General features: G+C 38.0%; 1 protein-coding gene and 1 pseudogene across 2 annotated transcripts; both read left to right on the top strand.

Moving 5' to 3' along the window:
• The first annotated feature begins 334 nt into the window (after positions 1-334).
• Positions 335-3,163, top strand: LOC137710743 (two-component response regulator ARR5). The gene is made up of 5 exons (XM_068449856.2): positions 335-782; positions 881-957; positions 1,068-1,145; positions 1,268-1,338; positions 2,566-3,163. Exons 1-5 carry the CDS (start codon positions 620-622, stop codon positions 2,855-2,857), a joined length of 681 nt encoding a protein of 226 aa, XP_068305957.2. The 5' UTR covers positions 335-619; the 3' UTR covers positions 2,858-3,163.
• A 1,623-nt stretch (positions 3,164-4,786) lies between these two features.
• On the top strand, positions 4,787-7,149 carry LOC148696127 (formin-like protein 8; annotated as a pseudogene). Its single transcript, XR_015963355.1, has 2 exons — positions 4,787-5,773; positions 5,906-7,149. The product of XR_015963355.1 is annotated as a formin-like protein 8 (transcript).
• The last annotated feature ends 7,055 nt before the right edge of the window (positions 7,150-14,204 follow it).

The raw sequence follows: 14,204 nt of genomic DNA, 5'->3' as shown, positions 1-14,204 counted from the left end.
ACTCGAATTTGAGTACATGAAAACTACCACTTGAATAAACCCGCACTGTTTATTACTAATTTCACTAACACGATCACGTAAACTTAGGACACTTAGACCATGATGTAAACAAATGAGGAGCAGGACAATGTGCTCGTATCCTTTGCACCATAATTCAATTCTCATATAATGTAAATCCTTGTTATAACACGTCGCTTATTCGTGTTATATTATGTTGTTTACTCGTGTTATAAAACGTCGACGAATAAAAACAATCTGGCCACACTATGAAAAGTCATCCATTAAACTCGAGTAAATATACAATAAATAAGGATTGACAGGACAATAGACAAGTGGGGCGGTATGATCCTCTCTGCTAGATTTGCAAAGAGAAAACAAAATCTCATATAGATATATCGGATCCTCAGAATCTCAGCTTTAGCCTTTTACCTATTTAAAGCATAACCCACCCACCTCTCTTTCTAATTTTCCATTTCGGACGCCTTCTCTCCCCACAATAATATATCACGCACCTTCCTCTCACCCGCCACAACAAACTCTTCATACATCTTCTTCATCTCCTCTGTGTTTTTCGCTGTTTCCACGCGGACCATTTTCAACTGAACCGCTCAGAAGCTCAATGGCGACGGCAGGCGAGATTCTGAGGCGGAATCTGACCGAAAGTTTTGATCTTTCCGGCGATTCGCAGATGGGTTCCGGCGAGCTGCATGTTCTTGCTGTGGATGACAGCCACGTGGACCGGAAGGTCATTGAACGCCTGCTCAAGATATCATCCTGCAAAGGTACGCGTGCACCCCGGATTAGTCGTTGATTTTTTTTTTTCTTGGAAATCTTTTTTGATTGGTAGGTTTATGAACTGAGTTGATATTTGTTTTTGCAGTGACGGCTGTTGACAGTGGGACGAGAGCGCTGCAATATCTGGGCTTGGATGGAGAGAAGAGCTCGGTTGGGTTTGATGTAAGAAAACTTTTGCCTTGAATCTGTTTGGTTTCCGAGAAAATGGTGGAAAAAGATTGACATTTTCTCAGTTGCCCAACGGAAAATGAAACGTCTTTTTGTGGTTGCAGAACATGAAGGTGAATTTGATCATAACGGACTACTCAATGCCAGGGATGACAGGATATGAACTGCTAAAGAAAATCAAGGTTAGCGCCCTTTAATCTTGTTTTAATCACGATTAAGGAGTAAAGTAGATGATTTACAATTGAATTCTGAGTATATCATGGCTGTTACTTGGAGATTAATTTTTTGATTTGCATATGAACAGGAATCATCGGCTTTTCGAAAAGTTCCGGTGGTGATCATGTCATCGGAGAACATCCTGACTCAAATTGATAGGTATATTTTCGGACTAAGAATGTCTATTTATGTTTTACTAATACTTTAGTTTAAATTTAAAATTTTTCGGACCAAGGATGACGTTCCCCGGTCGTTGCAAAGCGGAGAGCTTTTTTGGCTTGGTTCGCACTTTTACTTGATTTGTTTTAAATCATAAGCCAGAATGATTAAATTGTGAATTAGACTTATAACCAAGGAAATTTGGTAATTAATTTCGGTTGAGATTTTGATGTTACACCATTGTTTTTATCTTTTTGTCAGATCAGTATGGATTATTCTGGTTTCTGATCTTCATGATCTGCAGACCTGATATGAAATTTCTTAAAAAAATGGACCAAATTTTAAATAATAGGAAAAAAAGATTGGTGTTTATCCTAAATTATGAAAAATATGTTAGGCACCACATGAGAATGCCATCAAATAATGTGATGTCATTTTCCTAAAGAATCTTTTGGGGATCAACCTAATCTTATAAAATAGTCTTCACATGGTTGGTTCAATTACATTAACAATAACAATTATTATTATATTTTCCAGGTATTAATCATAACTCTACTAAGTAATAAAACCTTATTTATATATCAAAAGACGGTAAAAGGACAAATTAATCTTCATTCACATAAAAAAAAAAGGGCAATAAGGTAATTTTAAATCCAAATTTTACTATTTTTTATTAAAACCTCACTTACAACTGATGTTAAAATACCTCTAATATTAAAATAAAATAAAAAAAACCTAAAACAAAAACCTTCCACTTTCTCGACGTTCTCTCTCCCTCTCTCTCCTTCTCATTTTCTAAAAAAAATGTGTTCATTCACAAAAAATGTGTAAGCAAATGTTAGTTTTAATTAATAAAACCTCCCGTGGTATATGGCTCAATTCATATGGCCCTTCATGGAGCCTAATGGGCAAAATCTGCCATGTGAAGATTTTATGGGCATGATTGCCTTGCCCTACCCAACATTTCCTATATAAATGCATATTAGATTCAACTATTAACATGTCAGCGGAACGTCCCGGACAGATGATACAGTGTCATGTGTTTTTACTTTTTCACATGTTATTGTACTATTAGTTCAGGATGCCATAGTGGCATCCCATAGTTGCCGGAACGTCTCTTGTTAAACTAAGTTTTGGGACAATCATGAGTTATAATCACTCTTTTGGTGCTTAATGTGTTTTAGTATATTCTTTGACTGATCAATCTCTTACAACTTTGTTTTACAGATGCTTAGAGGAAGGAGCTGAGGACTATATAGTGAAGCCGGTGAAGCTTTCCGACGTGAACCGGTTGAAAAACTTCATGATGGGAGGAGAAAAAAAAGAAACTGAAGAGAAAAAAAATCACAAAAGAACATTTTCAGTTGACTACAATGTATCATCAACTCCCTCCCCTTTACCGCAGCTTACGCAACCGTTCGCTTGCAATCTAGCATCGTCTCAGCTGCCACCTTTGTCGCCATCATCGCCTTTGCCATGTTCGTCATCAAAGAGACCGAGATTGCACACGATGGATTGATTATGTCTTTTGCCATCAGGGTTTTTGGAACTTCACTTTTGACACACACCGTCCCCCATTTTGTATGATAGAGAAATTCTTGTTGCCTGTGTGTTATGTTAATTTTCTTCCACTGCCATATGTAAATACCAGCACCAAACTTTCACTTTGACCAGGAAAAAGAAGGGGGGAAAGAGCAGACATACATGAAAGTCTTGGATTAAAATGTCTTTTTGCTTCCAACTCTTTGTTGATTTTGCATATGTAAATCTCAATACAGTCGAAGAAAATCCCAAACATTTGAGGGGGAATGTTATGTTGTCTCAATATTCTTTATTTCTTTGGTGTGGTATATTTACATACGATATGATATTTACAAAGATAATTTTATGATTGATTTAACTTAATATTGCACTCACTATCTATATATATATATATATATATATATATATATATATATATATATATCATCCTTACATCTGTATAAATTCAATAATATTCTACAACATAATTAAAATTGGATACCAATAGAATGACTATCTGATAATTTTAATATCAAACTTAATGTTTTATTCTGCATCTATGTGAATACTAGCGCTATTCTACAACTATACCAAATGCTGATAAATTATCTGAAAATTTAATATCAAACTCACTATATATCGTTCTTGTATTCATGTGAATCGAACAATCTTCTATAACTAAAGGGAAACGTGGCTCTAGACCAACTAATGGTGTACAATCATTCAAAATGATTCAGTATCCGATTTTGTGTCATTTTTCCCCTTTGGTGTGTTGGAACAATGGAATAACTTCACGTGGTGTGTTTATGCACGCTGCTTCCAGAAACCCTACTTTGGTGCCAAATATTTTGTCAATGGGGTCAGGATGGAAAGGTTTGAAGTAAACATGTGGAGAGATGCAGACCCCTTGAATCGTTAGCCTCACTGATTAAAAGGGACCCAATTCATATATAAGATTCCACCTATGAGGTTTCTTCGATGCTTTCCTTCTTTCGTTTTTCAGGTCCACAGAGGACACGGTCACGCGGTTCAGTAGATTTCCATGTCCATGAAGGCTTACTACTTTTTGAACATGAGGTCAAGCGTTTGTTACGAGAGTATGCTAGTATCAGTCGCTCAAGTATTTGCATGTGATTATGAGACTTTGCAAAGTGGGTTATTTGTGCATTGGTAATTGTGGACCGTAAGGGCGGAGCCAACTATAGGCTTCCTGTATAAACTTATTTTACACTCCATGCTTTGATAACAAAAGGAAAATATTATCCCATTCTTGTATAAATTTTTAGCTCCACAATTGATGGACCATTGATCTGTTATGAGAGTAAACCTTGAATGCATTTTGAGTATGTTGGCTCATTGATTATGTGTTGTGGGACTCATCTTGCATTAACAACTTACAGTCGCTCATGCACATGCCGTAGCACTCTTATTTCAAATGCTAAAGATGCAGATCATATATACTTCGACTGCAAGCTCTAAATCCATACGTCTATGGTGAGCTCAAGAGCTTTTGATTTGTTGAAGCAATATGGCATATTGAAGACTCATTTAACTTTGTTAATAACGAATAATTAAAGCACATTTCAATATTATTTTTTTATATTATAATTTGATAACCAAACAATGCTAATAGAACATATATGGAGGCAAAGATGGCATACATTATTCTATCACGATCACCATGCACAACGTACTCAACAATGAAGATTGGGAAAAAAAAAAAAAAAAAAAATCTCGGATGCAAAAATCAATACTCTTAGTTACTTGATTTATAAGTCACTTACCACAAAACGATAAAAATACCAAGGCTGAAGCTTTATACAAACTATCGTCTAGTGCTCATCTTTTGATGTTTTAGTGTTCATTGGGTTTTATTTTTATTAAAATTTCGAAACTCTTTCTATTTATGATGTCAACAAACTTTTAAATTCACCAGCTGGGAGTAGAATTCTGCACACCGGGTCCAAATTTAAAACATCCATATTCCATACATGGAATTGAAAAAATCCCACCAACATCTCCAGTTCCTTGGATTTGGCGTAATCTATTCTTTTACAAAAGCACTTGTCACCCAACTACTTTTCTGAGAAGTTGTTTTCCGGATTATTCTCTTGTGGTTTCTCCGGTTTGTAACCCTGGCGATGCCACAGTCCAATGGATTGCAGCAGCAGCTGTAGCTGTAGCCACGCTTGCTATTGCTGGAATCTTGTTCTTCCTCTACAGAATCCTCGTTGCTCGCCGCAGCACAAAAGGCAAGGAAAATGGGAGTTTTCGCCGCAAAGAAGTTGAGATGAATCGCGAGGAGTTTAGGCAATGTGGTGGGAATGTGAAGGGGGTGATTGTTAGTGAAAATGGGGTGGTTGTAACTTGAGGAAATTGGAAGCTGGACAAATTGATACAATTTCTCTAAAGATTATGTTTAACCCTAGTTATGAAGAATAAAAAAAGGTGGATTCTACGCCGTCTGATTTGATCAACATAATCAGTTGTTAAAAAACCATTTTCTCTACATCCTCCAAGATCTCGAAGAACAATTTCACCTATAGTGTTGGAAAAGCATGCTCTAGAATCACAGCCTCCTCCACCACCCCAGCTAATCTGCGCTGCCACCACCTCCACCATCACCATCACCACCACCACTACCACCACCGCCGCCACCTATTGTGGTAAAAAAGAATCCTCTACTGCCCCCTTTGCCTCCTAAGGCAGGTGGTTCGGCTTTGTCACTTAAACCGCCGACTCTGCCTAAAGGCAGAGCAAGCAACAAGAGCAGGGAAGAGGCTTCAACCGGGGAGGAGGGCTTAAAAGCGATCGGTGGCGGGCAAACGAAGCTAAAGCCGCTGCACTGGGATAAGGTTATGGCAGCTGTTCATCATTCAATGGTCTCGGATCAACTCAATGACGGATAATTTAGGTAACCAAATCTCACTCTTATTATATTATACTTGAAACTAAAAACTAAAATGGTTATTAAACGAGCGTACTATCTTGTTTTTTATGTCATGGCTCTAATCATAACTTAGACAATTGTGTATGTTATATGCAGATTTGGTGATGAGCTTATGGAAAATCTCCTTGGATATTCCACGATTAAAACCCAATCCTCTGAGAGAAATAACCACTTGACTTCAGCTTCAAGCAAGCCAAACTCTTGCCCCAACACCTCAGGTTTCATCCTAGATACTCGAAAGTCTCTGAACACCGCGATAGTGCTAAGGTCTCTCGCAATCTCTCGAAAAGAAATTGTAAATGCTCTCCTTGATGGACAAGGACTTGGTGCTGCTGTACTAGAAAAGCTCACAAAAATTTCATCAACCAAAGAGGAAGAAGCAAAACTCCTCCAATTCAATGGAAACCCTAGTAAACTAGCACTTACTGAATCTTTCCTCTACCACATTTTGAAGGCTGTTCCTTTGGCATTCACACGTTTCAATGTGATGCTCTTCATAGAAAACTACGATCCTGAAGTCCTTCACCTCAAGGAGTCCTTGCAAACACTTGAAATTGGGTGCAAGGAGCTAAGAACTCGCGGGCTCTTGCAATTCTCAAAGCCGCCAATAGAGGCAATGCACAAGGCTTCAACCTAAGTGCTCTTCTAAAGCTATCCGATATCAAAAATACTGATGGAAACGCTGCTCTACTTCACTTTGTGGTTGAACAAGTAGCTCAATCTGAGGGAAGAGGCTTTGTGATAAATCAAAACCGCAGCTTTGGAAGAAACAGTACTCAAAGAAGCTAAACTAGTACACTGAATTCAGATAATCTAACCCCTGAAGAACGAAGAAAAGAGTACTTAATCCAAGGTTGTCAAAGCTAGAAGGGTTGAGCAATGGAACTAGCAGCAACCATCGAGTATGAAAGCTTAATCCACATGAGCTCTACTCTAAGCAACCTTGTCAGTGAAATCAAGAAGCTTTTGACAGAGAACGGCAATGCCGAGAGAGGAGGGTTATGGAGCTTGTGAGGAAAATAACCGAGTACTACCAAGCAGGAGCTTCGAGAGACAAAGGAGGTGCACCATTCAATTGTTTGTTACTGTGAAAGATTTTTTAGACATGGTTGCTCTTGTTTGTGCTGAAACTACAGAAGAAGAGTTCTACGAAAGCGAAAGTGGTAGGATCATGGTCACCTCCACTGTAACCTTCAAGCATAACATCAAAGAAGTTGATGAACTTTCCACTCACATATTGTTTCAGATGTGTCATGGACATCTTCCGGTGAATCAGAAAATGAATTCTGAACCTGATGTAATATAGTTTTCTAAAATTATTGATATTTATTCTTTGAGTTTTTTTCCTTTCCCTGAAGTTGCTCGGCAACCCAATGGCAAGAACATCCCAGGTCCCAATTTCCCAAGGGGAATTGCCAAAGAAAAAGCATTAGCAATGCCCTGTGAAGTGCGACGAACTTTCAATTTGGTTATGAGCTCCCTAAGCTTTCATTTCGTACCAATGTTTAGCAAGGAATGTGTGGGGTTGTATCACGGCTTTACTGCAATTAGTAGTAAAACCGATACTAGACTTTTACATTCTTCAACAATTAGAACTAATTAAAAACTTTAATTAAAAATAGAAGTAGAGAGATACTAAATCGACAAAAAAAAACCCCTTATATATACCTCGCTTAAGTGCCTCTTTAGTATCCCTCCCGGGTTCCATTTAATTAAAAACTGGCATAATCCGATAAATGGTCCTCGTAGTCATAGGATATTCGGAAGATGACCCTTGTGCTAAAAAAATTCGGATTTAAACTTCTGTGGTTTAAGTCTGTTAGGATTTATGCCCTTCTGACATTCTTCCGTTAATAGCTTAGGTGGGTCTCACGCAATCCCACATTGAGGGACGACAAGTCATCGGTCTTGACCCGCAACACCTCCTCCTCCGACGCGTCGTCGAGCACGGAAAATAGGCAGGAGCAGAAGACCCTGGTGATCTCGGAATCGCTGTCAGCCGCGAATCTCATCTTGCCTTCCTTGTCCATCTCGGCCCGTAGCCACACCCGGGTGATGCAGCCCATGACCCGGTTCGAATCAACCCGACCCGAGTCATCAAACGGCGGGAGGAGAGCCGCGTAGTGCAATAGGCGTTTAACTCTGTCGATCGGCTCGGGGAGAGATTGGAACTCGGAGATCAAAGTTTGGAGTTTTAAGAGCAAGCCCAGCGTTGGGTTTGCCTCGGGGGACAGTGGAGAAAACAAGGGTCCGAGGGCCAGTGGGAGGGCTCTAGCGTGGGCTAGCCCGACCGAAGGTGAAGGCCCGAGCTCCGGGCCCGTGGCGAATTGCCAGCCCGAGAGCCTTAGGGCTATGTGACGTCAGGCTGATGTCAGCCTGGCGTCAGGGGAATATTAAATTTTTTTTGTGTCAGGCGCGTGCACCCCACTCGCGCGTGGGGGCGCGTCGCCGACACAAAAATCAGAAAAAAAAAAAAAAAAAAAAAGGTTTGTCAGTTACCGTTGGGAAGCCACGTGGCTTCCCATGGTCCGTTAGATCTCAACGGTTACTTAATTTGGACCATTCGATCTCAACGGTAAAAAAAAAAAGTCAGATTTAATATCCACCGTTCGATCTGAGATCAACGGTGGATATTAATATTCTTTATAAATAAAAAAAATAAATGAAAAAATAGTTTAAAAATTTAGAAAAGTTACCGTTGTGACACGTGGCACAATCTGGAGTGTTGGAATTCAAATTTTTTTTATATCCAACGGCAGAGATTAATTAATTGAATAAAAATTTAAAAAATTTGTAAAAAATTCAAAAAAAAATCTGAAAAATCTGAAAAAAAATGTAAAAAAAATTGTTTTTACTTTTCTATAAATACCTTCTCATTATCATCTACCTTACACAACAATTTCATATTTTCTCAACTACTTTCAATCACATTCCTTTCTTTGTCTCAAAGTTTGAATCCTTTTTTTTTTCAACAAAATGACCACTGGTGCAGGTACGAATTGGTCGCTTATTGAAGATGTTGCGTTGTGTACTAGCTGGGTTGAAGTTACTCATAGTTCGCTTACGGGTAATGAGATGCAGTTGCGAGAGATGTGGAGTCTTATTCATATCAATTTTCTTCAGAAAATTGGTGGGAAAAGAACCAAAGAATCGATGTCCAGTCGTTGGAAATTACTTAGCCAATCGTTTAGTATGTGGAGAGACGCCTTGGCACAAGCTAGTAGTAATATTCGAAGTGGGGAAAATTACTCGGATCAGGTAACAATATATTATTTATTTGATACCCAAATTTACATTATAATTATTTGTTTGTATTATTATTTATTTGTTTGTATTATTATTTATTGTTTGTATTATTTATTTGTTACGTACAAAATTTATTATTTATTGTTTGTATTATTTATTTGTTACCGTCATAATTTATTATTTATTGTTTGTATTATTTATTTGTTATTTGTTATTTATTTTTTGTATTATTTATTTGTTACCTACATAATTTATTATTTATTATTTGCCTACATAATTTATTATTTATTATTTGTATTATTTATTTGTTACCTACTTACATTATAATTATATTGTTTGTATTATTTATTTGTTACCGTCATAATTTATTATTTATTTTTTGTATTATTTATTTGTATTATTTATTTGTTACCTACATAATTTATTATTTATTATTTGCCTACATAATTTATTATTTATTATTTGTATTATTTATTTGTTACCTACTTACATTATAATTATGTTGTTTGTATTATTTATTTGTTACTTATTTTCATTATAATTATTTATTTGTTACTTATTTTTATTGTGTAGGAACTTCAAGCACAAGCTTGGTACACTGCCAAAACCAAAAGCAAAAATAAATCATTCAACCGGTGGGAATGTTGGAATATTGTCAAAGATTGTCCTAAATTTAGAGTTGTGCCAGTCGGTCCAGAAGTACACATGAACATCACCCCTCTACACTCTACACCCGATCATGTCTCGCATGTTGATGAAGATGATGCAGAAGGAGTGCCCGAAACTCCCCTCCCTGAACAAGCGTCGGGTTCGACCCGTTATCCAATTAGGCCTCAAGGTAAGAAGGCTTCAAAGAGAAAAGGGAGTGCTTCCAAGAATGATTATGCAAAGTTCATGGAAGAACTTACTCGCCAAGGTGAATTGACTTTGGCGAGGTAATTGGTGAAAGATGAGGCTGATAAGGCTAGAGAGGAAGCAAAAGCAGCAGCTGTTGAGAGAAAATTTTATGCTAATGAGAGAGAAAGAGAGCTACTTAGGCAAGAAAGGGAACATGTTAGAGAAGAAAGACGGGCTCAACAAGATCGTGAGATTATGAACATGTCTTTAGAAGGTAAGTCTCCAAATTCTAAATTTTTTTGGAAGTCAGAGAAAGCGGACGTGGTGCGAAGGAGGCGTGCAAGAGAAACAATAGCAAGCCAAAGTGGTTCTAGCACCGCAAGAGAAGATCATCCTAGCACCACAAATTGGTTAAGTGATGATGAATAGAGTACTTTTTGTAATCGGAGCCCATAATTTTCCAATTACTTTGGGTTGTAATTTATTATTTATTGTTTGTATTATTTATGTTGTTTCCAATTTATTGAATATTTATTCAAATTAATTTGGTAAGTTATTTATACTAATAAGAGAATATTTATTGAAATTACATAAGCATACGGAATAATTAAAAACTCACTAAAAAAAATTACATAAACATACCAAATAATAAAACACACCAAATAAAATAACATAAACATACCAAATTCAAAAAAACACACTAAATGAATTTAATTATCTTTAGCTTGTTTCAATGCCCACCGATGCTCTATCAAGTCAATTTGTCGGGCATTGTGCATGTCTGGCATTTGAAATGCAGTATATCGTTGAATGAGCCTTTCATTGTAACGTCCATCCCTTTGTAATGGCTCATGTTGCACGGGCTCATCGGTGGCGTCATGAGCACAATATATACGTGTTCTTGAATTGTTCATTGGGTTTGGCTCATATTCATCAACAACTTCATAATCGTACTCATCTTCCACAATCATGTTGTGAAGAATGATGCACGTTATCACGATGGATCGAAGCGACTCTACATCAAAAAATCTGGCAGCACCCCTGACGATCGCCCAGCGAGCTTGGAGGATACCGAAACAACGCTCCACATCCTTCCTGTATCCCTCTTGACAGCTTGCAAAGTGTTTTTCCTTTGCACTCCGCGGACTTGGCACTGTTTTGACAAATGTTGACCATCGCGGGTAAATGTCGTCAGCTAGGTAGTATGGCCCGTCGTACATACGTCCGTTGACCTCATACGTAACTTTTGGTGCCTTTCCTTGCAGGACATCGTTGAACACTGGGGATTGGGTAAGGATGTTGATGTCATTTTGAGCTCCCGGAACCCCGAAAAAGGCGTGCCAAATCCATGTATCAAAAGATGCCGCCGCCTCCAGAATGATACTTTTTGCTCATTTTCTGTCCCCGTAAGCGCCTTGCCATGCACTTGGACAATTTTTCCACGTCCAGTGCATACAATCAATGCTTCCAATCATCCCAGGAAAGCCACGCATCTCCGCCTTCTTTAACAGCCGCTCCAAGTCCATGTGTGTAGGTTTACGGAGGTATTCAGCGGTGTAGATAGATTCGATTGCTCTGCAAAACCTCATCAGGGACTCAAGAATGGTTGATTTCCCCATCTTCGTTAGCTCATCCACTTGGTCTGCAGATGCTCCATATGTAAGCATCCGCAACGCAGCAGTAATTTTTTGCTCAGGCAGTAGACCCATAGCACCAAAAGCATCTTTCTTTTGCACAAAATAAGAATCATGGTTGCACACAGCAATCATGATTTTGTTGAACAAATGTCGTTCCATTCTAAAACGACGTCTAAAGTACGTATCAGGGAATGCACTATTAGGAACAAAATAATCATCCAAGAGTTCCATACCTCGTCGTTGCCTGCTTCTATCAAGGTTTCCGGAACGGCTGGGCCTGCAGATCTGAGCCGCATCTTGGATAACTCGACGGGAATGTGAGGTTCTGCCTATTCTTACTTCGTCTTCTCTCTTTTGACGCTCCTCATCCTCTTCCCTCTTATTTCTTGCCCCCTGGTGATTGAACATTGCTTCTGATTCGTTAAACAATTCTTCCTCTTCCTGATTGAATTCCCACATCATCCTTGAGGAAGAAGAATAAGACATTCTAAGAAAGAAACAGAAACTATGAATAATGATACAGATTTTTGTGAATAAGGAAGCAGAAGCTATGAATAATGATAGAGATCTTGAGAAAATTGGTGTGAGATTTGTGAGGATGGATGGTGGATTATATAGAGGATTCAGAAAGGATTAGGTTGTACATAATGCCACGTGGCATGCCGTCATTCGTTACAAATCTGATGGAAATCTATCCTCAAAGATTGTGAACAGATTATGACATGTGGCATGCCGTCATTCGTTAAAAATCTGATGGAAATCTATCCTCAAAGATTGTGAACAGATTATGACACGTGGCGCGACATGATTGGTTAATAATCTTATCAAAAATCCATCACCAATAATTGTATTTTCAGATAATGACACGTGGCATCACGAGTACGATTACAAAATTTATCGGAAATCCATCCCCAATAATTGTCTTTTCGGATTTTATGACAAGTGGTGTAACGACAACGATTAAAAATCTTATCCGAAATTACAAATAAAATTATTTTGTATTATTTAATAATACTTCGGATAATGACACGTGGCGCAACGAGAACGATTAAAAATCTTATCCGATATTACAATTAAAATTATTTTGTATTATTTTATAAATAAAAAAAATACTAATATTTTATTGCCTATTGCCAGGGCTATTGAAGTGTAACGGTGGAGATGCAAATTCTATTGCCAGGGCTATTTACTGTTCATTAAGGGCAGTTACTGTTCATTAGGTGGATTGAATAGTGCATTGCCTGGGGGAAGGGCTCCAACGCTGGAGTTGCTCTAAGGGGATGAGCTCGGCAGTTTGGGAGGAGAGGGAGAGGGTGAGGGCGAAGTAGGAGAAGGGGGAGGCGGAGCCAGGGTTTTGGGGAGGTGACGGCGGATGCTTTAATGGGTTGGGATTGGAAGACGACGGCGTTTGGATGCATTTGAGGGATTTGAAGGGTGTGGGCTGGGGAGGTGGCTGGAAAGTGCTGAACTTGAAAGGGAGTGACTTGTTGGGCTTGAAAGAAGAATAGGAGGAGGAGGAGGAGGAGGAGGAGGAGGAGGAGGAGGAGGAGGAGGAGGAGGAAGAGGAAGAGGAGGAGGAGACTCTGAGCGCCATGGTTGTTGCAGAGGAAGCATCATTAGGGAGGGAAGAGAGAGAAAGGGTTAAAGGTGGAGGCACCTGCAAGCTGCTAACGGAACAGAAGTTTTAATTTGGGCATAAATCCTAATCGAGTTAGACAGCGGTTTAAATCCGAATTTTTTAACTATAACAGCTATTTTTCGAATATTTTATGATCACAGATCATTTATCCAATTAGATCTTAAAATTTTGTAATCAGTTTTATTTCCGTAGAACAAAAAACAAAAGTTGTTGGTCTCTGACTCCTACTATTCATTCGGGCTCAATTTCTAGGAAATTCCCAAATCTGAAAAGCATAAAAAACAAAAATCATTGGTCTCTGACTCCTACTATTCATTCGGGCTCAATTTCTCAGAAAATTACCAAATCTGAAAGCACAAACATTTCCTTCGAAGACGAGGAAAGAGAACATTCAAAGAAAATGGAAGGAAAAGACCTTGCAGCAAGCAACAAAAACAAAGCAGTTTCATTGTCACCAATAGCAGGAATATTTACTGCAGAATATTTCAAACCCTTAAGAGTTAAATAGGACATTAAACAAAAACTAACTTTTAGGACAGTTCTTAGAAATTTAGAGAAATGCTAAAGAGAGACTCTCAAAAGTTTATGATCTCTCTGTCCCCTTATATTTTCGGTACAATATTTTAAATTGTCGAGATGAAATTGATGTTAAACTGTGAGTTGACAGAGAGTCTACGGAGAGTCTCACTTTGAGAGAGTTTCTTTAGCATTTTTTCTCTCAAAGTAGGAGATTTTATGTCATCTCATGTTTTTGACACATTGTTTTATAATGTTGCCATAAAAATTAACATTAAACTGTGATGTGATAGAGAATCCATAGAAAATCTCAATTTGAGAGTCTTCTTAGCATTTCTTCAAGTCTCCCAAAGTCAATAAACCGCATCGACCAAATTCTAACAAAAAGGAATTGTTTAGGCTTTTTATATTAGCATCCCGTAAAATGTTGAATGCACTCCATATTAAAATTTAATATTAAATAACTTATTTATCCTACTATGCAATTAGGTTAAAAAAAAATTATATATACACCCCAAAT

Source organism: Pyrus communis, chromosome 6 (genome assembly GCF_041283825.1).
Source record: "Pyrus communis isolate YQ-2024b chromosome 6, ASM4128382v1, whole genome shotgun sequence".
In the NCBI taxonomy this organism is placed as follows: domain Eukaryota; kingdom Viridiplantae; phylum Streptophyta; class Magnoliopsida; order Rosales; family Rosaceae; genus Pyrus; species Pyrus communis.
This window is presented reverse-complemented; position numbering and strand designations above follow the sequence as displayed.